We start from the raw sequence: 27,581 nt of genomic DNA, 5'->3' as shown, positions 1-27,581 counted from the left end.
TCAGGGTGATAACCACACATGTTATATAGAAAACTAATATATTTTTTTACACTCTTTATACAAATAATTTACATGTAAATAATCTCATCAATATGTGGCAATGGTAAAACATTCTACTACAGTAAACCCCCGCTCCATCGCGGTTCAGTTTTTGCGGTCCCAGTATATTGCGGTTTTTTTTGTAATGTTATTTTACTATATAAATCATTAAAATGAAATATTTTTGTGTTTTCCATAGCTCTTGCTATGTCTCTCAGTATCTTTTATGTGTTTAAATGAGTTTCTATTGTTTTAAAAGTGTGTTTAAAGACCTTAAAATGCTTTTACACGTACAGTGACAGTAAAAAAAACATGCCTACAATGCATTTTAATAGGGTTTTTCTATTTCGTGGATTTTCACTTTTCGCGGCTGGGTCCGGAACGTAACCCCCGCAATGGAGGGGGGTTTACTGTATATACAGTTTGCAATTTTACATATAAATGGTGGTAGCCATTTTTGATCATTCCATATTTTTATTTCGCTACCTGTAGAACAATGGATGGAGCCTTACTTTTCACTCCTGTCAATGTATGTCTGACTGCAAACAATGGGCATTCTATCTGGTTGAGAACTTAACACCCAGTCAGAATTCAACTTATACAGACAGACAGTACAGGCATAAAGAAAACTCATATTTTAGAAGATATGCATACACAGCAGTGTGAACATAATCTGTAGAAATGTGCATGCTGTTGTTGAGTTATTGGTAGCACATGGTCGCAAAATGAACTTCAGGCAAACCAGTAAATGCATTTATGGGAGCTCTTTTACCTACCAACGAATTTGTGTTTTCATCCATCAAGTTCTGTGATTTGCAGAGCTTTGTCCTACAGCCCAGTCCTGTCTGACAGGACAGAAGACCTGATTTTCCTCAGCTGCTGTCAAATTAAATTTACAGGTCTTGCCCTCCCCCAACCTGTGCTTGACCAGTGAAAGGGGAAGTATAATATTTGATTGTTAAATAGTCAGTTTTAAAAATGGTCAAAAGTTCAAGCAACAGAAAAAAATAAATAAATTGAAAAAAATCTATATACTGAAGCCTATACACATATCTGTTCCAGAGGAAGGCAAAAAAAAAAAAAACAGATCCAGAGGAAGGCAAAAACAAAACAATCCTTGGAGCATGGTATAATTAGCTTCAACAGGAAGAACAATTCCATCATGATCCCCTAAGGCAATAATATCTGGAGTTATTACTTTTCTGTGCACATTTCCCGCACCAGATTCAAAATACATTGCAGTAGCAATATGCAGTGGGTATTAATATTAACCGCTTGTCGACCAACCGCCGTCGTTTTACAGCGGCAGGTCGGCTCTGTCCCGTGAAATTACTTTCCTGTACGTCCCTTCGCAGGACCGCTACCGGGGGCGCAGGCACCCATTGGCCACAGGGGGAGCCAATCAGTGGGACCGGTGGCTGCGACTGCCGCCGGCCACTCGCGATTGTTCCCCGTGAAGACAGAACGGGGGTCTGCTGTTGTAAACACAGCAGACTGCTGTTCAGTCAGTTATGAACACTTACTTTTGTGTTACTCTTATTTAGGAACACAGGTCTTTGTGTTCATGCAGCAAGCCCACCCCCCCCCACAGTTAGAAAGCACCCCCTAGGGACACATTTAACCCTTTGATCGCCCCTGGTGTTACCCCCTTTCCTGCCAGTGTCATTAGTACAGTAACAGTGCATATTTTTAGCACTGATTACTGTAGTTATGTCACTGGTCCCCAAAAGTGTCAAAAATGTCAGTTAGGTGTCTGATCTGTCTGTGGCAATGTCGCAGTCCTGCTAAAAATCACTGATCACCGCCATTAGTAGTAAAAAAAATAAAATAAGTAAAAATTACATAAATCTTTCCCCTAGTTTGCAGACTCGATAGTTTTTGTGCAAACCAATCAGAATACACATATTTGGATTTTTTTAAACCAAAAATATGTAGCAGAATGCAAACAAGACTAAAATTATGAAATTATTAGATAAATTATTAGATTTTTACTTGGGAATGTTATATAGCAGAAAGTAAAAAAATATTGTTTTTTTTTTTTCAGAATTTTTGCTAATTTTTTGTTTATAGAGCAAAAAATAAAAATCACAGAGATGATCAAATACCACCAAAAAAAAGCTCTATTTGTGGGGGGAAAAAAAGGACATCAATTTTACTTGGGTACAGCATCGCACGACCCCGCAATTGTCAGTTAAAATAACACAGTGCCATATCACAAAAAATGGCCTGGTCATTAAGAGGGTAAATCCTTCCGGTCCAGAAGTGGTTAAGGTAATGACACCCAAAACATAGGTCCCAAAAGCAGTGCCTTTGCCCCCACTGGATCGCATGGTACAAAAAAGTACCATGGGATCCGATTGCAGTGAGTTTCTAAAAATAGGGCATACACTACTTTTGGTGTGGTGCGATTTCAGCCCATTCAAAAAAATCGCAATGCACAGAACTGCATGTGGATCGCAGAAGAATGCACAGGGTTGCCCTAAATCCCAAACTGTATATCATTTATAAATGAGTAAAAAGATAGTATACTGATCTAGAATATTTGGAGAAATATATTTTAGCCTCCTTTTATTCCTGATGATGTTGACGTGGTTCTGTGAAACATGTTAAATAGGAGCATAATAAATCATCTACTTATCACCTTTACATATATCTAGACTAGGGATATATGCTGGTTTATTAAAAGGTGAAGTATGGCCAAAGCTCTTTTAGTCCTACTTCTCCTATGGGTCACAGAAGTGCACTTCGTTCTGCATTCCTGTAACCCGTATTCAGCCAACAGTGGGCTAAAGACCGCTCTCGGCTGACGTCACTCAGCAGGTCCAGTTTTCGAGAGGACCTGACATTAATGTCTGGATCCACCCAGATACCTGACTGCCTAGGTCGGCTGCTTCAAACTCCTCCACAGCATGGTGGTCCAGTGAGCGTTGGAAGGGCAGAGCGCAGAGCTGGTGACTGATAGTCACTGGCTCTCTGCATAATAAAATTTGAGCGATCAGCAGTCTTTGATCGCTCAGTTCTTCATCTAGAGATTGCGGGAGACAGATGCAGCATCAGAATGATGCCGCCTGCACCCAGGCTAGTATGTTTGTTTATTATTTTAAAATCCCACACTTCTCTTTTAATTGGTTTTAGGTTGTCATGTGATGTTTTATATGATTTTTATGTATGATTATGAATCAATAAACAGGTTTAGGCACATGTGGTATCATAAAAGTTACACTATTACTATTTTTTTCTCTTTGAATAAATCATGTACTGTACTGTATAAAAGAGGATGCTAATAATTAATTTCCTAGATATACACTGCAATCCACGCATTTGTCAAGAGAAAGAAGAAGGTACATACTGATGTGCTCATCTCTCTGTCACGCTGCTGTCTCATACAAGTATGTCTCTTGTTAATACATAAGCACTGCGGCACAACTGATTGGCTGCTTCAACATCTTGCAGTCTGAGCTCTGCTGTATAGAGGCTGACACCATTTAAATTAAAATGCCCAAAATATCAAATTAATCCTGTCGTTGTATTTTCATTAAATATAAGGTTGAAATCTCTCTTTAAAAATCCTGACTTCCCCTATAATGTCTAGGTGGATACCAGACAGTCAGCACACATTTTTTTTCATTTCTTAATAAGTAGAAGAAATTAAATTGGATTGGTAGCTGTGGGCAATTTTTCATTCATTCTGAGGCACAATGAATGTTTTAAAAAAGTAATCTATGGTGCCAAAGTAGACCAAAGTGTTAAGGATTTGTGTATGCTGCAAGACAAATTAAAGGGACATTTCTGGACTCACATCTACAATTTTGCAACTAAAAAGATGCAATATATTTCCTTTAGTACTGCAAATATAACCTCTGAAATAGAACAACACTATTTCTTCTGCCATATACCGTCCCTCTTCAGAACTGCAAGGTATGAATTCTCTAAGCTCAGCAAAAAAAAGACAATTGTAAGGCTGCACACCACTGAACTGGAGCTATAAATTGGTGTGATAGATGTGTGCTTTCCACTGACCTTTACAAAGTGGTCAAATGCAATACAGGACTGTGGTCACCACTATATATAGGCATTTACTATAATATAAGTAAGGCATGTTTTCCAGATCTCTAATAACTCTTCAAAAGCACAATGTTTATATAAGATACTTTTAACCTCCCTGGCGGTATGATTATGTCAGGAATTCTGTACCAAAAGCGGTACAATTTTTTTCATGGACATTTGGCGTTATGTATTATAGGCCTACAATTCTTAGTAATTACTGACTTAAACCTGACCAAAACAAGACTCTAGTAGACATCCCAGATGTGATAAATTTGAAACACAAACGCATGAATTATAATCTAATCAATAATATAATTTTATTATATAATATACAATATTATATATATATATATATTATATAATAAAATTATATTATTGATTAGATTATAATTCTTGCGTTATATATTATAACGCAATGTTACATATATATATATATATATACACACACATATATATACATATACATACATATATATATATATATATATACATATATATATATATATATATATATATATATATATATACATATACATATATATACACATATATATATATATATATATATATATATATATATATATATATATATATATATATATATATATATATATATATAAAATATAAATTTTATGTGTTTGTGTTTTGTGCAACGTTCAACGTTTTGAATTTCCCTTCCTAGTTCCGCTCCCATGCAGCATTGCTGCTGCAGGGAACGGAACCAGGAAGTCATCAGACCGACGGACGAGCGGCGGGATCTCGGCTGGCGGTCACAGCAATGAGAGATCATCGCTGGATCGCCAGGAGAAGGTAAGACACACCGCTGCGCGCTCTGCTCATCTACCCCGAGCGTGACTCGGGGATACCGATAACAGCATGGAAAATCCACCCCGAGTCACGCTCGGGGATACCGTTAGGCAGGTTAACAACCTACTAAGTTACATAGTTAGTCAGGTTGTAAAAAAACACAAAGTCCATCTAGTTCAACCGATAAAAGGGAAAAAAAAAAAAGGAAAATAAAAATCATAGAATCCCATATACACAATCCTATACAGACAGTTGATCCAGAGGAAGGCAAAAAACCCCAATTTAATCCAGCTGGGGAAAAAAATCCTTTCTGATCCCCCGAGAGGCAATCGGATATTTCCTGAATCAACTTTACTTATAAGGCCCCTTTCACACTGTCAATTTTTCAGGCGGATCTGAACGGATGCCCCATACATCTCTATAGGGCAGCGGATGTCAGCAGAGACATGTCCACTGACACCCGCTGTCATTCGATCCGATCCTGTCCGTCAACTCCGGACATATGGAAACCCTATTTTCCTTGTTCAAATAGTTTATTGAAAAAACAGAAGTAAATACAACGCAACATGTACAATCAGAGCAAGAGAGGTTACATTTGCACAACAGGTCGCAACAGTAAACCGGAGATAGTAACAAAGCAAACCAGGGTAACAGACATATTCCGGAGCCAAGTGGGCGACAACCCCAGAAGGGAGATCCTTCCAGCACAGCCAACACCCGGGCACCCCTAAAAGGGAACTTGCTGTGCCCGCGCGCGACTGCGCCTTCAGTGGGTCATATAGCATGCATGAAAGTATCGTTTTCGGGGGTCGCAATACATGGCTCAGAGGGAGAAAGGAAGCCTGGTTAGGTCAGGAGTCCTTGGCATTAGGTCAAACAAGATGCAGACTGTAGTAGAATGGCGAAATGACTTGTGTAGGGAATGTGGAGAGAAGTAACCACAGTGGGGAAGAGTATGGGACAGAGTATTGTACATATAGCGGGATATGGTCATAAGAGAGGTGAGAATAGGGGGGAAGGGGGGAGACGGGGGGACAAAACAGGGGGGGGGGAAGAAAGGAATGGGGGGAAAGGAGAGGGGTGGAAGGGGAGAAGGTGGGGGGGGAGGAGGGGGGTCGCCGGGGGGGAGCAGGGTAACTACTGGTGGATACAAGCATTGCAAATATGCAGTTTAGGGCAATAGGAGAGTGCTATCAAAGTTCGGAGGGAGAAAGTGGTCTACCCATGGTTGCCATAATTTGTCAAACTTTTCGACCCTGTCCAGCAGGACCGCCTCAATTTTCGCATGAATCATGGCATTAGTGATTCTGTGTTTCACTTCGGGAATAGGTAGATGGGTGGTTTTCCAAGCTTTAGCTATCGTTTGTTTAGCCGCTGTCGTGACTTGTAGGAACAATTTGTGCTGCCGTGTGGAAATGTCATCTGATTTCACGTTCAAGAGGGCGAGACAGGGGTCAGGGTCGATGTGCGTGTCCATGAGGGTGGAGAGAATGCGAAAGACAGCCTTCCAAAATCGTTGGACCACGGGGCAGGACCACCAGATATGCATATGAGTGCCCTCATCCTGACAGCCTCGGAAACAGTCCTGAGAGTATGAGGGATGGAATTTAGCAATACGAGCTGGCACAAGGTACCAGCGCATAAGCACCTTATAGTTGGTTTCGGAAGCCACTATATTTTGGGAGGCTGTCTTTGTCGACTGCCAGATCTTGGACCAGTCTGCAGGCTCAAGTGTAATGCCCAAGTCCCGTTCCCATTTGGACGTATATGCTGGGAGAGCTCGGGTTAGGGGTTCAGAAAGTCTAGAGTAAAGGAGGGATATAAGACCTCGGGTGTGTGGGTCATGGAGACAGACGTGTTCAAATGAGGTCAAGGTGGGTAAAGATGTGTCTGTACGTATGCAGCGGGATAAGAAGTGTTTAATTTGTAGGTAGCGGAAGATCTCAGAATTGGGGAGTTGGTGTGAGTCTTGGAGAGTCGGAAAGGATTTAAATGTATCGAAAACGATCAAGGAGTGGGCCCGGAGGAGGCCAGCTGCCGACCAACGATGAAAAGAGGATGGGGATTCCCAAGCTGGGGGGAAGGACGGGTTGTGGAGGTAGGAGAGAAGCGGGTTATGGGGCGACTGAAGCTTATACTTGAACTTTAGGGTGTCCCAAAGGTGCAGGGAATGGCGTAGAATGGGGTTGGTAATCGATCTGCGATCAGAGGATTTTAACCACAGTAGGTTGGCCACCGATAAAGGATCACATTCGACCGCTTCGAGGGCCACCCATAGGGGAATTTCCCGAGTAGCGTGCCAATTGGTCAGCTGGGCTAGTTGGGCTGCCTGGTAATATTTGGCGAACTGGGGGAGGCCCAGCCCGCCCTGCAGTTTGTGGAGGTGAAGGATCTGTCTGGATACCCTGGGTCTAATTTTACCCCAAACGTAGGAGAAGGTCCGGCTTTGGAGCTGGCGCAGGTAGTAGGAGGGGACATGTAAGGGCAGAACCCGAAACAGGTACAATATTTTGGGCAGCAAGGCCATTTTAACAACTGTGATGCGACCCATCCAAGCTAAGGGAAGTGAGGACCAAGTTTGCATAAGCCTAGTTAGGTGTTGTAGCATAGGAGGATAGTTAGCTGCATAGAGGTCAAGAGGGTCCGCCGTGAGCTTTACTCCTAGATAGGGAATGTGGTGAGTGGCCCAGGAGAAGGGGAGCACCGATTGTAGTTGTGTGAGGAGGGGCGCAGGCAGGGAAATATTGAGTGCTTTGGATTTGTGGGTGTTGACCACCAGGCCAGAGATATGGGCAAATTGTTGCAAAATGGCTAGGAGATTGGGAGCAGAGGTGAGTGGGGAGGTGAGGAATAGAAGGATGTCGTCTGCGAATAAGCATAATTTATGATGGTGACCACCTAGTTCAATTCCTTTTATATTCTGGTTGGAACGGATCTTATGGGCAAGGGGCTCGATTGCAAGTGCAAAAAGGAGAGGGGATAGGGGGCAGCCCTGTCTAGTGCCACAGCCTATGGTGAAGGTAGAGGACTGGAAGCCTGCATAGCGAATAAAGGCAGAGGGGGTAGAATATAATGATGAGATCCAGGATAGGAAATGGGGGCCGAAACCCCAGATGCGTAGTACCGAATGCAGGTAGTTCCATGATAAAGTGTCAAAGGCTTTCCGAATATCAAGGGAGACAAAGCACGCAGGGATGTGGCGACGGCGGGCTTGGTAGGCAAGATGAACAGCCCTGCGTACGTTGTCTCCCGTTTGACGACAAGGGATGAAACCAGTCTGGTCTCTATGGATCAAGGAGCCTATGACAAGATTAAGACGGGCTGACAGTATTTTAGCCATAATCTTTATGTCTATGTTAAGGAGGGAGATCGGACGGTAGTTAGTCCAAGAGGAGTCGTCAGTTTGTGGTTTGGGTATCATGGAGATAGCTGCTTTCAATGAGTCGGGACTGAGAGAGTGGCCTGTAAGCAAGGAGTTATAGGCTTTAGAAAGCAAGGGGGTCAGGAGGTCAGAAAAGTGCTTGTAGTAAGAGGCCGTGAAGCCGTCGGGTCCAGGCCTCTTGTTGAGTTTGAGAGACTTGATGGCCATGCGGATTTCGAGGTCAGATATGGGTCTATCCAAATCTTCTCGTTGAGGGGCAGACAGTGAAGGCAAGGTGAGGTCAGAAAAGAAGTCGGTGATCTGGGAGTCAGGCGGAGGTGGTGGAGGGGAATAAAGTTTTGAGAGGTGTAAACGGAAGGTCTCCAGAATCTTAAGTGGGTTACTAGTGTAAGTCATGGTGGATGTTTTTAGTCGGATCGGTTTCCGAACAATGTTGGCGTTGCGGAGCGAGAGTGCTAAGAAGGTGTCGGGTTTGTTAGCTTTAGTGTAGAACTGGTGTTGGGAACGCCTGAGCTGCTTTTCAGCGGATTCTGTGAGAAAAAGGTCCAGTTCCAGTGTTGCTTTGTCAAGGGCGATCTTATGTGCTGGGGTTGGGTCCGCTTGGAAGCGTTCGTGAGCTAAAGCGAAGGTGGAATTAAGGGTACGGTAGAGAAGCTGTCGCTCTTTCTTGCGACGGGAGGCCAGGCTAATGAGGGTGCCCCGAAGCACCGGTTTATGGGCTTCCCATAGTGTGAGTGGAGTGACGTCAGCAGTGTCATTGTGAGAAATATATTCCTTAATAGCCACAGCCACTTCGGCTCTATGAGAGGGGTGGGCCAGGAGGGAGTTGTTCAAGCACCAAGAGAAGTTGTGTTGCTTGGGGACTAGGGAGTCAAAGGTGGAGACCACCGCGTTATGATCGGTCCATGGAATCGGTAGAATAGAAGAGGATAGGAGAGCAGGGGAGGAGGCCACGGGGGTGAATATATGGTCTATGCGTGAAGACACTTTATGTGGATGAGAGTAAAAGGTGTATTGACGCTTATTCGGGTTAAGTTCCCGCCAGGTGTCCACCAGTGAATGAGTCTGGAGGAGGAGTTGGAATGAAAGCCGCTGCGCAGGCTGAGAAAGAGAGACAGGGGACTTGTCTAGAAACGGATATAAGACCTGGTTGGAGTCACCACAAAGAATGACTGTACCTTTTTTATGTTGTTCAACTATCTGTAGAAAGTGTGAGAGGAAGGAGAGGGGTTTCGAATTTGGTGCGTAGTAGGACGCTAAAGTGACTTCTGTGTCCAACAATGAGCCGGTGAGTATCAAGTACCTGCCTTCAGGGTCAGCTACAGTGGAGTGAAGTATGAATGGAGTCTTACGGTGGAACGCTATAAGGACCCCTCTTTTCTTTACCGTAGCCGAGGCCACGAAAAACTGGGGATAAGAGGCCGTCAGGTATTTAGGTGCATGCAAGGTGGAAAAATGGGTCTCCTGGAGGCACGCAACATGTACGTCAAGTGAAGCTAGGGAACGAAAGGCTTTGCGACGTTTTTGTGGGGAGTTGAGGCCCTGAACATTAAGGGACAAGACATTTAAGGAGGCCATCGTGTGTCAAGGGGAGAAGAGCTAAAAATGGCGATCTTGCGTTCGCCAACTGTGCCCCCCCGGCGAGTAGGGGGGAGGGGGAAGGAAAGGAGGGGGGGCAGGGGGGAGGACGACAGTGGGGGGAGAAAGGAGGGGGGTACAGGAGACATTGAGATATGTTGAGATAGCAATAGAATCATGTGAGCAAATAGTAGTCCGTCTGAGGAGAGGGAGTCCATCCACTCAGAGGGGGTAGGGTCACCTCGGGAAATCTCCAAAAGGAGGGTTCCAGAGGCAAGAAGGAGGCAGCAGTGACTGCCGACAGGAGACAAACCGCCTGTAGAAGCATAAAACTGATAGAGAACATTTGGTGACCAAAAGTGGTAAGCAATGGTAACAACAATATTGTACATTTGTAAAGTGAGTAAATTAGCATGAGGAACAGTGTGTTACGGCCCGTGAGGGACCCAAGGGAAGGGCCAGTGGTAGCCGTGCCCCAAAAAACAGGGCAAAAAAAAAAAAAAAAAAAAAAAAAAAAAAAAAAAAAAAGGGGGGGGGGGGGAATAAAAAAGTCATACAAAAGTATGGGGACCCGCTAGAGGTCAGTGCAACTAACAAGAGAAAGAGAGTATGTGTTGTGAAAAATTCAAAAATATGTCAGAGGAAAAAATAAAAATAAAAATAAAAATAACACGCCATAGTTACCGTCCCGGGAGAAGCGTGTGAGATCAGTGGAGGCGAGCGCGCCAGTGCAGGTCAGACGAATGGATGGATGGTCCAGGAGCAACTGCAACAGTGCAGTATGGGAGGTCCGCTGTGCAGAAGCAGGAAGCAAAACAGGAGAGAGATAACTCGTCAATACAATCAAGATAATGAAGTGTAAAAATTCAAATACATAAAAGGATGAATCCAGGGCCTGGGGCCGCTCGCGGTCATCAGTCCATGGAGTCTAAGGGCGTTGGCAGAGGGGAGATGAGACGACTCCGTTTAGGAGTGGCTGATGTGGAGGCAGTGGCTGTCTGCGGGGAGCGGGATGCAGAGCGTCTGCGGTGCTGTTGTGACGTAGAGAACTCAAGGGAGGAAGACAGATGCAGCTCATGGAGAAGATGTTGGAGGTCCTCAGTGGTTTTGCAGGTGTGCTTGCGCCCCTGGTAGGTAAATCGCACAGAAAATGGGAAACCCCAGGAGTAAATGATCTGGTGTTGCTGCAGGATCTGGAGAAGGGGCTTGAATGCCCTGCGTCTCGTGATCGTGGCTTTACAGAGATCAGTGAACAGCTGATAGGAATAGCCTTGGAACAAGAGGGTGTCCTTTTGCCTGGCAGCTTGTAGGAGTTGTTCCTTTGTTTTATAGTAGTGCAGTTTGGCTATGACATCTCTGGGGGGTCCCTCAGGCTTACGGGGGGCCAAGGCCCTGTGGACCCGGTCCATTTCCAGACGTTCAATAGGGATGGAAGGGGAGAGTTCCTGAAAGAGAGCAGTAATGGTGGACTGCAGATCCACAACAGTCTCAGGGATCCCCCTAATTCTAATGTTAGATCGTCTAGCTCTATTCTCCTGGTCCTCAAGTTGAGCTTGTAGGGCTAGATTTTCCTCTCTGAGGGTCTCAAGTTCCTCGGAGTGATTGTGAATGCTCACTTCAAGATCCTCTGTTTTGTATTCCAGGTCCGAGGTGCGCTGGCCTAGTTCCCTGATCTCCCTAGTGAGCCTGTCTGTAATCTGCTCTGAGGTGTGCTGGAGGGCTTTGTTTAGGATACGCTCAAAATGCTGGATTAGTGCAGCTTGTGAGGGGTCAAAGACTGTGGCTCCCCGGGAGAGAGGGGCATCGGTGTCCGACTCACCTTCATCTGGGTGAGGCAAGTTGCTTCTGGGGGCTTTGGAGAAGCTGGGGCTGGAGCGTGAGGAGAGAGGCGGCGCCATCTTGGAAGAAGCCCTCACAAGGGCATCGCGGATAGTACGGCTCTTTATCTTGGATTTCACGCCGCCAGACACCATGATGGGGTGTGGAGGGATGCCGGCTGGCCGAGGGTGACTCACGGGCTGAGGATCGTTCGGCTGGTCACAGCGATAGGCGGCGGGATGTCTCACTGCGGAGCGGAGCTCAGGCTGACATGTCCGTCTCGCCGAGTCCCGCGCATGCGCCTCCGGAAACCCTATTTTCCATCCGTCCAGCGGATCGGATTGGATGGGATCGGATGAGAACGGACAGGTGATCCATTCTCATCCGATTCCCCCATAGGGGACAGTGGTGATCTGACACCTCCGTCTCCGCACACAGAGCTGAGAAAAACAGAGTCCGCTGATGGAGGGGACAGGTGTGAAAGGGGCGTAAATTTTAGTATCCAGTTATATTATGTACATTTAGGAAAGAATCCAGGCCTTTTTTAAAGCAATCAACTGAGCTGGCCAGAACCAGCTCTTGAGCGAATCTATTCCACATTTTCACAGCTCTTACTGTGAAGAAACCTTTCCGTATTTGGAGAATAAATCTCTTTTCCTCTAGACAAGAAGATTGCCCCCTTGTCCTCTGTGATAACCTTTAAATGAATAACCCAAACCAAGTTCACTTTATGGACCACTTATGGATTTATACATGTTGATCATATATAAATAAGAACAGCAATGAACCTACTGCATGATTAAAGGAAGTGGTTGTAAATGCAAGACATTTTTTTACCTTAATGCATTCCCTGCCTCACTTCCTGGCAGCAGCTTTACCCTCCCCTACTCTATGTAAAGTACAAATATACTTTAACTATATTATTAAAAATACATGAATCCAAAGATGCCAAGCATGCCAGAATGATGAGTAACCCGACCTCTCTCATTTGCACGCTTCCTATGATTGCTTGCTGAGACAACAAGTCAGAGTAGCAGAGCTCCCATCTGGCATCAGTCAAAAGAGGGAAAACAAATCTTCCATTCCCCTTAGGTATGCGCCTAGGGAAAGGCAAACCGTTAGCTATTCTTAGCTTTCCTAATCACAGTCATAGCACCTGGTTGCATGACTTTAAGGTAAAGTGTATTGCACTGAGTTAGAGGGGAGACAGCCTGAAGATGAATGTGGCTGCACTTGTAGCTCCTTCAATGCTTGTTCCCAGCCACAATAAATCAGCAACAAGTGAAACAGAAATCTCATTAGCAAAAAAATATATCTATCACCTTGGCACCATTCCCAGACACGAGACAGTACAATTGTTAGTGCTTTGCTAGTGTTTTCAACCATTTATGACACAAGGCAATTTTATTTCAAATGCATCATTATGAAGAGTGCAGCTGTATACTGCCCCACTGTGTGACCGACATGTCTATGCTGGTAAATTAGACATCAAGAAATTACAGAAACAACACACTTTAGTTATACAGTCATTAAAAATCTATTTATAACTGTTGTATAACCGGTTGCCGACCACACGCCGCCTTTTTACTGCGGCAGTGTGGCTCTCCTGCACAAACCGACGTAGACCTACGTTGATCACACGCCGGCAGCTAGGGGGCGAGCACACGCGCTCCCTTCCCCACTCGGCAGCGGGGAAGCCGATGCACGGGTCAGGCGGCTCCGATTGAGAGAGAAGAATGGTCAGCTGTTGTAAACACAGCTGAACGTTCTTCTCCCTGGAATGATCACAGAGCCCATGCTGCGTCTAAAAATTGTCAAACAATTTAAGAATATTTATCCTTAATGTAAAATTGCAAAGAATTTTAAAGAATACTTCCAAAAGCCACTGTACACAGTTCACCGTGCCCTCCAAAAAATGCAAGTTAAAGCTCCGTCATGCAGAAGAAGCCATATATGAACATGCTCCAGAAACGCCACCAACTTCTCTAGGCCAAGCATCTTTTAACCACTTGCTGACCGCTCACATTGAGCATACTGCGGCAAAGTGGCTCGTTATTGTCCAGCGACATAGACCTACGCCGCTGGAGGAGAGGCGGGGATCACCGCCGCTCTTCCCCGGTCATCGGGAATCGAGTGAGGAGATCCTATGTGACAGGCAGGGACAGATTACAGGATTCAGCATAGCTGAACCTGCGATCTGTGCCTGTGTCACACAGTCCCCTCCCCTACACACGTCAGTAAGCACCAGGCATACATTAACCCCTTGATCACCAATAAAGTTAACCCCTTCCCTGCCAGTGTCATTATTACAGTAACAGTGCATATTTATAGCACTGATTGCTGTAGTAATGTCACTGGTACCCCTAAAAGTGTCAAAAATGTCAAAAATGTCAGTTAGGGGTCCTATCTGTCCGCCACAATGTCGCAGTCCCGCAAAAAAATCCGCAGATCGCCGCCATTACTAGTTAAAAAAAAAACAATAAAAATGACATAAATTTCCCTCAGTTAGCAGCTGCGGTAACTTTTGCGCAAACCAATCAAAATGCGCTTATTGCGATTTTTTTTACCAAAAATATGTAGCAGAAAACAAATTGGCCTACAATGTTAAGAAAATTTCGATTTTTACATTTTTTTGGGGGGAATTTCATATAAAAAAATGTAAAAAATATTGTTATTTTTTCAAAATTGTTGCTCTTTTTTTGTTTATAGCGCAAAAAGTAAAAATCGCACAGGTGATCAAATACCACCAAAAGAAAGCTCTATTTGTGGAGAAAAAAAGGACATAAATGTAATTTGGGTACAGCGTTGCACGACAGCGCAATTGTCCATTAAAGTAACGCAGTGCCGAATCGCAAAATATGGCCTGGTCAGGAATGGGGTAAATTCTTCCGGTCTTAAAGCGGTTAAAAAAACGCTCATTGAGAATTTTTTTGTCAAAGACATGTAGCTAAATAAATTTTGGCTTAAATATATGACAAAAATTTAATATATTGGATATTTTTTAACTGTCAAAGTAGAAAAATATTGTTATATTTTCAAAATTGTCGCTGTTTTTTTATTAATATCGCAAAAAATTAAAAGCGCAGAGGTGATCAAATACCACCGAAAGAAAGCTCTGTATGTGGGAAAAAAGGACGTAAATTTCATTTGGGTACGGCGTTGCATGACCGCTCAATTGTCAGTTAAAGTCGCACAGTGCCAAGTTGCAAAAAGTGGCCTGGACGTAAAGCAGGAAAATCCTCTGGTCCTAAAGTGGTTAAAATGGTCTGCTGCAAAGTGGAAAACTGTTCTGTAGTCAGATGAATAAAAATTTGATATTCTTATTATTATGCTGTTGATATGAATAAGTTACAATACACACAATGTTGTTTGATGTATTCTATGTTCTGCACATTCTGCTGAAATTTATGTATGTATAAATGCATAACTTTAATAAAAAATATCATTGAAAAAAAAAATGTGATATTCTTTTTGGCAACCAAGTGCGCTGCATCCCCAGTTCAATAGCCTGCATCTCTGATGATATGGGGGTACATTAACGCGTATGGAATGGGCAGCTTGCACATCTGGAAAGGCACCATCATAGCACTAAAGATACATTCCTCTCCCAAAACTCCATCACTGGTCTCCTCAGTTCATACACGTTTAGAGTGTTGTTTAAAGAAGAGAGGATGCTACACCATGGCCTTGTACCAACTTTTTTGGAATTGGGGATGTTTTTTTGCCAGCTTTTTGTTGCTCTGTCCCAACTTTTTTAAGATGTGTTGCTGCCATCAATTTTAAAATGATCTTATTCTTTTCTTAAAACTGTACATTTCCAGTTTAAACATTTGAAATGTTTTCTATTTTCTATTTAGAATAAAATATAGGTTTATGAGATTTGCATGTCTTTATGTAGAATTTACACAGCGTCACAACTTTTTTGTAATTGGGGTTGTACCTGCTATTTTTTTAAATTACATTTTATTTATTTCAAGTAAGAGAAATAAAGCAAGCATTGGGGTTGATTTACTAAAGACAAATAGAATGTGTACTTTGCAAGTGCAGTTGCACTTTGCAAGGGAATTTAAACTAGTGCTTAGTAAATGAGGAAAGCTCTGCTGACGTCCATCATCCAATCATGTGCAAGCATTTTTTCTCATTTTCCTTGCATGTGAGTGCGCATTTGTTGAAAAGTGAAGCTTCACATCATTTACAGTGCACAGTCTATTTGTCTTGAGTAAATCATCCCTATTTTTTTTTTTTCTTTTTATAAGTAGTTCTCAATCAATGAAGAATAACCAGGGTTGGAGTAACCTGATATATACAGTACTAGCCCTGTAGTAACATAAGGTCCAAAAATGTACATCTAGATCTTTTTAGCCATCACCAGCAACCTGCCACTGCCCCCTGCTTCACAGTTTAGTTACCAGTTTGGTACAATAGATTTGCCTTTTTTCAGCTGTAATAAGCCTGTCACAGATATTCATATTGCTATAGGAGACTTTTATTAACCATTATACTGTAGCTGCAAGGGAGAGTAGCCATTGTAATAAATTGCTCAAATGCAGTTGAGAGGGCATGGAAAAAAATATCTTTGCATATTTTTTATGGGGCTGTTCATTTGCCTTGTTTGGAATTATAAAATCCCTTACATGGTTTTATGTAGCAAAGCTTTAGACTTATTCACAAATCACCATAATATTACAGTAGGCAACCTGAAGACTCAACTTGCAAATAAATAATGCATTGCTTCCAATGACAGGAAAGTATGAATAGCCAATAACTGCACAGGCAAAAGCTGCTCTCTCTTCATTGCCTATGGGCACAAGCCTATTGTGCCTACTGGTAAATCCAGACTTGATGGGAAGAAAAAATGGTGCAGTTCCAATAGGCCTCTAACAAATAGTAAACTCCAGAATTTTTCTCAGCGGGGGATCGATCCGCCGATCCCCCCGCTGAGCAGGAGGATGACAGCTGTGTCTCCACTCTGTGTGTGTAGACACAGCTGTCAGGTCCTCATGCATCTCTATGGGGGAATCAGATGGTCCGTTCTCTTCCGATCCAATCCGATCCGCTGGGATGGAAAATAGGGTTTCCATCTGTCCAGATTTGACGGATCGGATGGGATGTCAGCGGACATGTCTCCGCTGACATCTCATGCCCCATAGAGATGCATATGGTGACCGTTCAGATCCACCAAAAAAACTGACAGGTGGATCTAAATGGTTCGCCTGTGTGAAAGGGGCCTTTACAAGTATAGCTACATGCAACATTTCCTAAGTGGTTTTAATTATCTATGATAACTCAGTCCATAATTATTTAATACTTGTACTTGCAACTCTACATAACTGAACACTGTGGTTCAATTTTCACTCAACATACAATATTAATGGTAAGCTTTGCAATCTTGTGTAATAGGTAAGTTTAAAGTACTAGACACCATGGGTATTTTAAAGCTTTAGATTGGACCAAAAAATACAAGAGATAAAAAATGACTTTTAAATCTCCCAGCAAAGTCAAAGGAAGGACACAATGGAAGAGTAATTTTCTTTGGTTCACACTGTCAGTAAGAGACGCTAAGGTCTAATAAGTGCAATGTGTCTCTTTTATTCAATATCCAGGCTTGGTTGGGTTGATTTGACATGAAAAGAACCACGAGGCAACCTGCTGATAAGGAACTTCTGGATCTTCCATAAGCCAATCTATCATTAACTGGTATTTTAACAAGGTACAAAAGGAAAGGAAACTAATAAAACAAGATGACAGGTTGTTGGATGACAGTATGTGGAGGGGGGTGACACTCACAAATTTTGAGGAAAGTTTATTTCATTTTTAATTGGCCGTAAATCAAAAATGGAAGAAAAGAAAAGATTTTCCCACACATGTTAAACATAAACATTCATTACACAATACCACTGGCATTTGTAAGGAAGATGGAGATTTGGGAAAAAAAAAAGTAGTGTCCCCTGTAACTACTAATGAGGTTTTTGTATTTACAGTACGCTCAAGATTCAAATCCTGAAAAGTGAACAAAAGTGAAAAGTGAGCTTGCAGCATTCCACTGGGGTTTATATGGTAAAAACAACCATTAAATAAAGGACAAACTGGGTATTGATTGCCATAAATTTGCTCACTAAAATCCTGTTGTCCCCATAAGACAAATACAGTATGGTCATTTTCTGCAACAGGAAACCAGAATCAGGTATTTTCTCTAGAATCCCCTCTCTAGAATCCCCTAACCTAAACCTAAACTCTGACACTAGATAAACCCCCTGAAATTCATACTAGCTTTGCCATAACTAAAAATGTCAGGCAAATGACCAACAGGATCAGTGCCGACACCACTGTATCCTTGCACCAAAAACAAGCAGTGTTAGATTCCTGGGGCCACATTATTTATTTTTTTAATAGGTGAAGTCCCTGCAAGTCGCTCCGAAGTCGTGGTGCAATGTAATGCACAAGTCGCCCCCGAAGTAGTAAGGAGTCGTGTCGCCTCAGTGTGAGCCGGCTCTTAAACCTATGGTTTTTTTTTTTTTGCTAAAAAATGTACGATCTTAATTTTAGAAATAAACATTTATTTGACACGGGTTCTAAGGGCTTTATAAACAGAGAATACAGCAGAAGCTTTCTCCTTTCAGACACTTGGGGCTTCAATTACTTAAGGCAAATAGGTAGTTCACTCTGAAAAGGAATATTCCTTTAGCTTAGTGAATGAAGTAAAGCACTGCTAACTTCTATCCAATCCAGTTATCTCTATCCAATCCAATTATCGGCAGAGGTAAGTATAAGGGAGGTGAGGAGGAGGAACCTGAAGAACAGACGATTTTTACCTTAATGCTGAAAATGCATTAAGATAAAAAAACGTTCTTTTTAAACGTTTTTTATTGAAGGCAAAAGAAACATGGTACAGTAACATGCAGTAGAAAGATTAGGTACATGCCGTGATATAACAAGTCACAGTAAAATATAAAACGACAGCATATAACATTCAAGGAACAGGTAACAATGTGATGCGCATAAGAGATCGACCCGGCATCCCGACTGAGAAGCAGTAAGGGCACGTACAAACTGAAGGTGTGGCCGAGGTCACAATGCGTGGATGGGCCCCCCATAGAAGGGGTCTCAACCAAAACAAAGGTATAACACTTAATGAGATATGCCAGGGGCTGAGTGGGGAGGGGGGGCTGGGAAGGCAGGGAAGATAAAAAAAATTTAAGTATAACTAAAGGCAAAGCTTTTTTTTCAGTTTTGGATAGAATGAAGAGGGATTAGAACCCCTGTCAGGATCCTTTTGTTGTCTGTGACCCCCGTTAGTGAGATTCGCCCTCTCTATTTGTCCTGTTTACTGTTATTGAAAGTGAAAGTAAAAGAAAATCCCAAAATTTAGGTTGTCACCAGAACGTTAGTGGAGTGGAAATCTTCTAATGGAGACACTAGTTCTTGTGACCTGGGGGGCCCAAAGGGATTCCGGTTTTAGCTATGGGACAGTAAGTGAAGGTATATCTCCCCAAAGGGATACAAATAGCAAAAAATAAACAGACAGTGGTTACAACCCTTCCTTACTCTATCCAAAAAAAAAAAAGGTTTGCCTATAGTTATACTTTAACCACTTGCCGACCGCCCCACGTAGATTTACTGCCGCAGGGCGGCTCAGCTGTGCATTATCACATAGATCTACGTGATTATGTGCACGCGGTGCCACGCTCCTGCTGTGATTAGACACAGCGAGAGCCAGACCGCAAGAGGAGCAGGCATGATCACCGCCAGCCTCCCGCAATCTTCACAGAATCTGACAGGAGAGCCGCCTGCCTATGTAAACAAAGCAGGCGGCTCTTCTGTCACATGGGCACACAGAGATCGTGTGTGCCTGTCATTAAGGGGGCCTGTCACATAGCCCCCCCCCCCCATCCCACAATTAGGCATACATTACCCCTTTGATCACCCCAATATAAACCCCTTCCCTGCCAGCGTCATTTATACAGTAACAGTGCATATTATTTAGCACTGATTACTGTATTAATGTCCCCAAAAAGTGTCAAAAATATCAGTTAGGTGTCAGATCTGTCCACCACAGTCGCAGTCCTGCTAAAAATCACTGATTGTCGCCATTACTAATAAAAACAACAAAAAAATAAAAAGTTCAAAAATCTATCCCGTAGTTTGTAAACGCTATAACTTTTGCGCAAACCAATTAAAATACGCTTTTTGGGATTTTTTTTACCAAAAATATGTAGCAGAATACAAATTGGCCTAAACTGATATTGGAAATGTTTTATAGCAGAAAGTAAACAATATTGTGTTTTATTTTTTTTAAAGCATGACAGTCCTATTTATCCCAATGCAGAGATTTTATTTTATGGTGGATAATTCAGACTTCCTTCCTGTGACATGAAGAGCCATAAAACCAGAAAAGTACAGGATCTGCTGTAATTTCTCATAGTTAAAAAGAAATCACAGCAGACAGGCCTAAATAATAAATCACAAACTGTAGAAAGTGACAAGAGAAGTGTATGCACTGAGGGAAAAAAAAATCTCTGAGTGACGGGACATATCAGCTTCAACAAATTTGAAACATTTTAGGATAATTACATTTTTTCTAACTTAAGCAACATAAAACACAAGCTGGTTTCAGAATATTACTTTAAAGTTTTTACACTGCAGCAAAGCAAGTTATTTAATTTTTTAAAGGCTATATTCTTTCAAAACTGATATTTCACATAACTGTCCACTGCAGTTCCCAGCATGCTTCCCTACTGCTAGAGTGCTTGTTTTGAAATCAACTTTATATTTGAACTATAATTAGCACTGTATGGAAATTTCACCCTATTTTGATGGATAAGGTGCAGCATGACACGGGTAATAAAAAGTAGAGAGTAACTTTTATACACAGAACACAGTTTTATTCTACTGTTTATTTTTAAACCATTAGCGAAGGTGATCATACACCACACAGTCTGATTGTATAATCTTCTTTAGATCTACCATCAATTATGTAATCCAAGAGCCAACGTGATTGAATACAAAGTGAATGGGTTGGTTAGATGCATTCTCCTATTTTACAGTTTTGGTCAATCTAAAGCCACACTAGTATTTTTTTTTTTTTTTTTTCATTCAGCCCAGCTGAAACCACAAACTATTCAACGTTAGTACAGCGATCTCCCGTTCTCTTCTATTGTGTTCTGACAGGGGGACGCCCCCCACCCGCCAGAACACTCTATCAACTGAGAGCGCTGATCGGGGGGCCGATCAGCAGTCCTTTCTCGGTCATGCCCCTTCGACAGAAGCCAGCGGAAAAGCCGGCTTCTGTCGGACCGACTACAGTACACACAGGCCGAATGTCGGCTGGTTTCTATTGAACCGGCCGATGCCCCCCTCCGACATTCGGTCCATTGTGTACAAGGCTTAAGGGACATTGTACAGAAATTATACAATCACATTGTATAGGTTATGGCAGCTTACAAGTAAAGCTGAAAATTCATTGACTTTTAAGTGTAATAAAAAGATGATGGTTTTTCCAAAAATTGCAGCATTTTGAAGGCCACAGTTCTTGTTCAACCTGCAGCTTTTCTATGTAAAGATATAAACAACAACTTAAAGTACAATAGTCAGGGTGGATAAGTAAGAACTGTACAGCATTGGTGGGAGTATGTACAGTTCTAAAATCCCTATTCGTTGAATCAAAGTATTGCTTAGCAATTTACCCAGATTCTTCCCCACACCTGGACCAACTGATCTGTGTCACTTTAGGATACATGACATAGAACATGGTGGTCAACCAAAAGATCAGTCCGTCACTGTAATGGTATTAGCACTAAGTAAATGAATACCTATTGCGCCACTATACCGCATAGGTGCTCAACCTGTGGCCCTCCAGCTGTCCCATGAGGCACTGTAAGGCTGACAGTTACAAGCATGACTCCCAAAGACTGGCATAATGAGACTTGTAGTTACGCAAAAGCTGGAGGGTCACAGGTTGAGCATCCATGCGCTACAGTGTGACATAGTACAGGCAGCAGGTTTACTAGTATAGTATGTTCAAAGAATACATAGTTTACAAAGGTGAAGGCAATAATAGCATACAGAAATAATACAATTTGGCTCATACCAGTGCTTTGGCATTTGGGTTGGCTTTCTTATCCAGCAGGACTTTAGCGACTTTGTAATGTCCACAATGGGCGGCGACATGCAGCGCAGTTAAATAGTCATTGGTGACATCATCCACAGGCACATTATGTAGGAGCAGCAGCTGAACACAGTTCAAATGATCTCCTTGGGTTGCCATATGCAGTGGGGACAGACCATTCTGTAAACAAATAGACAGAGTTAGTGACAGCTCAGACTGACAGGTATCAGGTTTCCCACAATGCTGTCCCATCAACACATATAGCCAGCCATTTACTACTGTAGGCTTGGCACGCTCACATTTGATCATTGAAAACTGTTTTTTCCTTGTTAGTCTTTCCTAAACAAAATAATATTCAAAAAACATAATATCAAGTTATAACCTTATTAAAGCTGGTTTCCATGGGAGCAGCTGTACACACAATTAAAAACCTATAGGTGAATTTTTATACTTGCCAAAGTATTTGTAAATTTGATCAGAAAAAGGCAACCTTATTAGATCACATAATCAGGTTCTGGACCACCTATGAGATTATAATGGAGCAAAGCAATATACCCTGGTCCAATACTAACATCTGTTAAACAAAAAAGGAATAGCAGACCTCCCCTAAGCATGCTCCCAAGAATCCTATTGGATCTATCGACTTGACACTTTGCCACCCGGGGGGGTTTAAACGAAGATCTAGAGGTCAGTCCTCTGCTCTAATCACCCCCATGTCATTACAATATAATGTTCTCCTCACCTCTGCCCGTTTGTGTTATTATAGTGTCACATAGTTATATATACTTATAGTATATCTATAATTTCACCCTATAGCCCATCAGAGTGTTTGATTGATTTATTAGTCATTCATCATTCTTTATTTAGGGAGTATTGTAGTACATGTCTGCCTATCATTTACCATTATTTTACATCCCATTCATTACTGCAGGGTAAGGACCCTTAAGGTCTCTACCTTTGTGTTGGTACTTGTCAATAGTAAGTACACCTTTTTTCCCCAATATTTTTATTAGATCAGGTATAGAGGTTTAGTTATTAATATTTTAATATACATACTTTCTATTCTTTTTTCACTATTATGCACAATGTTAATGTTTTTTAATGTTTTTATTCAGTTTGATTGGTATTTATTCAATTTGCTTCTTTTACTTTTTTTTAATGCATTATTACTTTCCAGTATTTAGTCTAAGATGCATTGTGTTATTACTGCAGCGCCCATTTATAGCTTTATTATTAGTCTCCATCTTGTTGTCTTGTCGCCATGGTGCTGTCCTGACACTCCCACAGGCCTCAGCTCGGTATTTATACCACTTCCAAGATGGCCCCATTGATTGCCTGATAAAGGAGCTCACTCTAAGTTGCCGAGGATCCAGGAAGCGCTGGACGCCACCAGCGCAGCTAAGACCAGCAGCCGCTCTCCAGTTCCCCTCCCCTACGTCCTTCCTTCTGAGCAGATGAACTACATTCCTACCGCTTGCACTGTTGCTTCTCACACACTGAGTTGCCATACTCATTTTCTGGAATAAAATTGTTTTACGACTGCACTTAGATGATGCTGCTCTTTCCTCTCATCTTATATTAAATTATCAAGACACCATATGCACGTGCTAATTTTAGCTCAATTTCGAACTAAAAAGGGACTCTAAAAACAGGATGTCAGCTTAGAAGCATGCATCATCAAAGCAAGTCAGCAATGGTAGCTTCTTTAATTATGACCTGACAGACTTCCTTTAACTACTTGACTTTTTGGCACATTCCTATTATATTATTCCTATATATGAAGCATGGCCTATCAAACTGTTGGAACGTGGGAGTCCAGTGTCAGTAGTAGATTGTTCTAATTAGCTCAGCAGATGAGTATCTACAACCCACCTCTTTCCATTACTGACTATCTATCAGACTATAAATAGTAGATGCCATATGGGGCACCATGAGACTGCTCCGATTAGTTATTACTGAATAATGGCATCCCAGTGTCCATTGGCAGTTTTACATATACATAGATTTTTTTTCAGCTAACATACAAAATCCCAGTCCATCAGTGCTTTAGGATACATCTCTGGGTTAAACAATGTAATTATTTTACAGCATTGTTCAGGCTCAACTGGTTTTCCAAATTATATGTCACGCTTCCCTATTAAAAACCAGTTTGTACTGGGTTAACAGGAATCGGCAAATATTTAAACATTTGTCTTGGACAATCTGCAAAGCATACGGTCACATGAGATAATGACACACACTCCAGCTGTGATTCTTTTACTAGGGTATACAGTATGTAACACAGGCCTGGAGCCTATCGCATCAGATACAAAACTTTATTGTAATTCAAGGCTTTATCTACATATAAATGGACATGGAATGTTGAGGAAATACAAGGCTGAGATAGAGTAAATTATCTACTGACATAAAATGCAGCTAGCACAGCATACATTCCTTTGCACTTACGTAGGCAGAGATTATAGTGAAAGGACTTTCCCACATGGAAGTTAAAATAAATCAAATGTTAGCCTTGGGGCTGCCATGCATGGGCAGGTTTTCAGAAGAGTACAATAAGCTTATTCAAATGGCTTGAAGTAATAAAAATATTATCACTTTATCACCTAACAATAGACTACAAATGATTACAAACCATGCTGAAACAATCTGCATGCAGTGCCTTAAAAAAGTATTCGTACCTCTTGACATTTTTCACATTTTTTAGATATTTATTTGTAAAAAAGTTTGAAAACCATTTATCATTTTCCTTCCACTTCACAATTATGTACCACTTTGTGTTGGTCTATCACATAAAATCCCAATAAAATACACTTACATTTTTGGCTGTAACTGTAGTTGGAAAACTGTGTGTCATCAGTATTAACTTTTATAATTTCCTTCCAACAAATAATTTAGAGGGAATTTGTCAGGCTATACATATGAGATTATCAAAACCTTATTATTGCCTGATAAAAGAAAAATATTCTGACTGGATGAATATTCAAAAAACAGTATATACAAACACCAAAAGTATAAATAAAAAAAATTACAACATCATAAAAATAAAAAAATGCAAAAAATAAAAACCAAAATTGGTTAAGAAATGCTTAAAACAGTTGCAAAAGATCAATCCCTTAGGGTGAATCTTGCGTATTGTATACAAATGTTCGCACGTACTCAAATTGGGAAAAGTGGAAAAATGGCGCTGGACCCACAGGGTTATCTTACTGGTAATGCTTTGTTAAAGTTTTGATGTTGATGTAAGTGATCTGGTCCCCAGGTTTGCAGCTTCTATATCCTAGAGCAGGAGTCTCCAACTATGGCCCTCCAGTTGTTCAGGAACTACAATTCCCATCATGCCTAGCCATGTCTGTGAATGACAGAGTTTTACAATGCTTTATGGGACAAGTAGCCCCGCAACAGCAGGCAGGCCATAGTTTGGAGATCCCTGCCATAGAGAATCTTCAAGTTCTTTTGGCTTTTAGTGTAAGGTAACAAAAATTGAAATTGAAGTGCTACACTAAGAGGTCCAGATACAACTTTATTCCAGTAAAAGTCAGGGGGGCAATCCAATAAGTGGCCAAAAATGCATTGGCTACTTTTTGGAATGTCCCTCTGAATTTTATTTGAATAAAGTTGTATCTGCAGCTCTGGCAGTGGTATGGAGCCTGTATTTAAGCACAGCTTAAAGTTTTTAAACTTGTAGAATTCCTTCCAGATTTAATTCTAAGGCAACCACAGAAGTTATTAGTAACTGTAATTTTAATAATTTCAAAAAGGTACATTTTGTTAAAAAATATTATAACCCCTGTAAGGTTTATTTTTGCCGGCTTTGTCCCAATAGGGAGATAAACCTTCACTTCCTGTCACATAGCCAAAACAGGAAGTGAGAAGAAATCCCTGCACATCTCTTGGGGAGCCCCATGTCACCAGAACTAGTGTACCCATTAGAAGATTTCCCCTCTATTATTTTTCTAGGGACAACCCAAAATTTGGGATTTTCTTTTACTTTCTGTAAGAAATGGCATACCAGCAGACTAGATAGTTCTTCTGGACAGCATCCTGTGCATTGACGCAGGCTAATTCATGTTCCTTTACATACACAGAAAATGTGCACGTGCTCATGCACATATATCTGCGCATACATCTGTTGCTAGAGTGCGCATCTGCTGCTTGCATTCACGCCAAGCAGGCTATCGAACCTGAGCCTGTGCTATGCTTTAGTGCGGTCGTGTATACAGCATTCCCGTGCATACCTGCACAGCTTGTTTTGACTACCCCTGAACTCCACCTGCACTGACCCTGGCCTGCCTCTGACCTCGCTTCTGCCTGAGCCCCTTGCTGATGCTCCACTGATCTGTGACTGATGCAGCCTGTATCCTGATTTTGCTTCTACCTATGCATCTGCACCTAAATCATCTGTCTGTGTATGACCCAGTTTATCTGACTTCACCTCTGTCTCCATTACTGTTGGACTGCCTGCTGTGAGCCTCTGCCTATATTCCTCTGGCACCTGCTCACCAACTGTCTGCTGTCACCAGTGCCAGCCTGCTCCTGTCTCATGCTTACTAGGTGTCCATCTGGCACTCCTGCTCCACTGTGGTCTACTGAAGATCTTCTTCTGCTTGATCCAGAGAGTCCGTCTACTCTAGCCCTGCTGCTAACAAGACCAATAGGCGCTCGTGAAACTCTGTACTCCTGTGACACCTGTCTGCTCTATTAGGAGCCCCGAGTCAGAGGTGTAAGAGAGGCTTTCCTCATTGTGTCACACTCTTCTATCGGGTACGTGACAACCTCATAGATGATACTAAACAGGATAAATAGAGAGAGTGCATCACGTTATTGGGGACACAGACAGCAATAAAAACTGACAGGTGTTCAAATCCCCTCTCTCCTTAATCCAAAACTAAAAAAAAGTTTTGCCTTTAGTATTACTTTACTTTATATAATGGCAATTATTTTCCATCCATAGAATAAAGCAGTGTCTCCTGGGCTTCAATAATATTGTAAAAACAACAAAGACAATCAACAAATATGTAAGAACAAATATCTACTAATTTATAGGGGCATTACAAGGCAGCCCTCTGTTGTAATGTAGAAGCCAACAATAACAATTCATCCAGCCGGAAATAACTGCTGCCGTAAGATTGGTAGTTGCCTGCTATAGTCCCAGCCTAAGTGCAAACAAAGGTTCACGTAGGGCCATCCTAATATGCAGCCAGACTCCTCATTGCAGGATGCTAGCACAAAACTGCTCAATGGGGACTGTAGCTCTCAAGTCATAGAATGACATCTAAAGGTGTATCTATTTTTATGACATCTAAAGCTATTTCTTTATTAGGAGAATAGAGATGAGAGTGAAACTTCTAATCCATGCACACTCATATGGGTATGCACAATTCTCATTGCTGTCCATCATTGATAATGCTTGCCCACCTGCACTTGTATCAATCAAATTATATAGACTTGTGATGGTTCAATAGAAGACCTCTACAACGCATGGACAATTAATAAATTCTAAATCTGAGAACCATTTGTCCTCCACAGTCACATTTAGATGTACAATGTTTTAAAATATATACACACAGAAGTCCCCAGTTCAAATATTGGTGATGTATTCCCCATACAGAAGCCAGGACCATATGAAGAAATCCACCAGCAGAGTTCCATGGCGTTATGAGGATAAAAAACTCTGTGACTATGATGGTGGGTTTACCACTTCCGTAATTTCCCAGCAGCTGCACTCTTGTTAGACTCTGTAACTCAATGTCAACTATGCTGTATACATACGTGAACTATGCTGTATTAACGAGCAACTTATAAACACAT

At 41.9% G+C, this 27,581-nt stretch overlaps 1 protein-coding gene across 40 annotated transcripts in view; it reads right to left on the bottom strand.

Moving 5' to 3' along the window:
• ANK3 (ankyrin 3) overlaps positions 1-27,581 on the bottom strand; it is a 920,123-nt gene that overhangs the window by 212,368 nt on the left and 680,174 nt on the right. For all 40 annotated transcript variants that reach the window (XM_082268127.1, XM_082268156.1, XM_082268164.1 and 37 more), the window contains one exon: positions 21,759-21,956. In XM_082268127.1, the coding sequence (XP_082124253.1) occupies positions 21,759-21,956 (198 nt within the window). The remainder of the gene's footprint in view (positions 1-21,758; positions 21,957-27,581) is intronic.

Source organism: Pelophylax lessonae (genome assembly GCF_965119305.1).
Source record: "Pelophylax lessonae genome assembly, chromosome: 9".
Classification (NCBI taxonomy): domain Eukaryota; kingdom Metazoa; phylum Chordata; class Amphibia; order Anura; family Ranidae; genus Pelophylax; species Pelophylax lessonae.
This window is presented reverse-complemented; position numbering and strand designations above follow the sequence as displayed.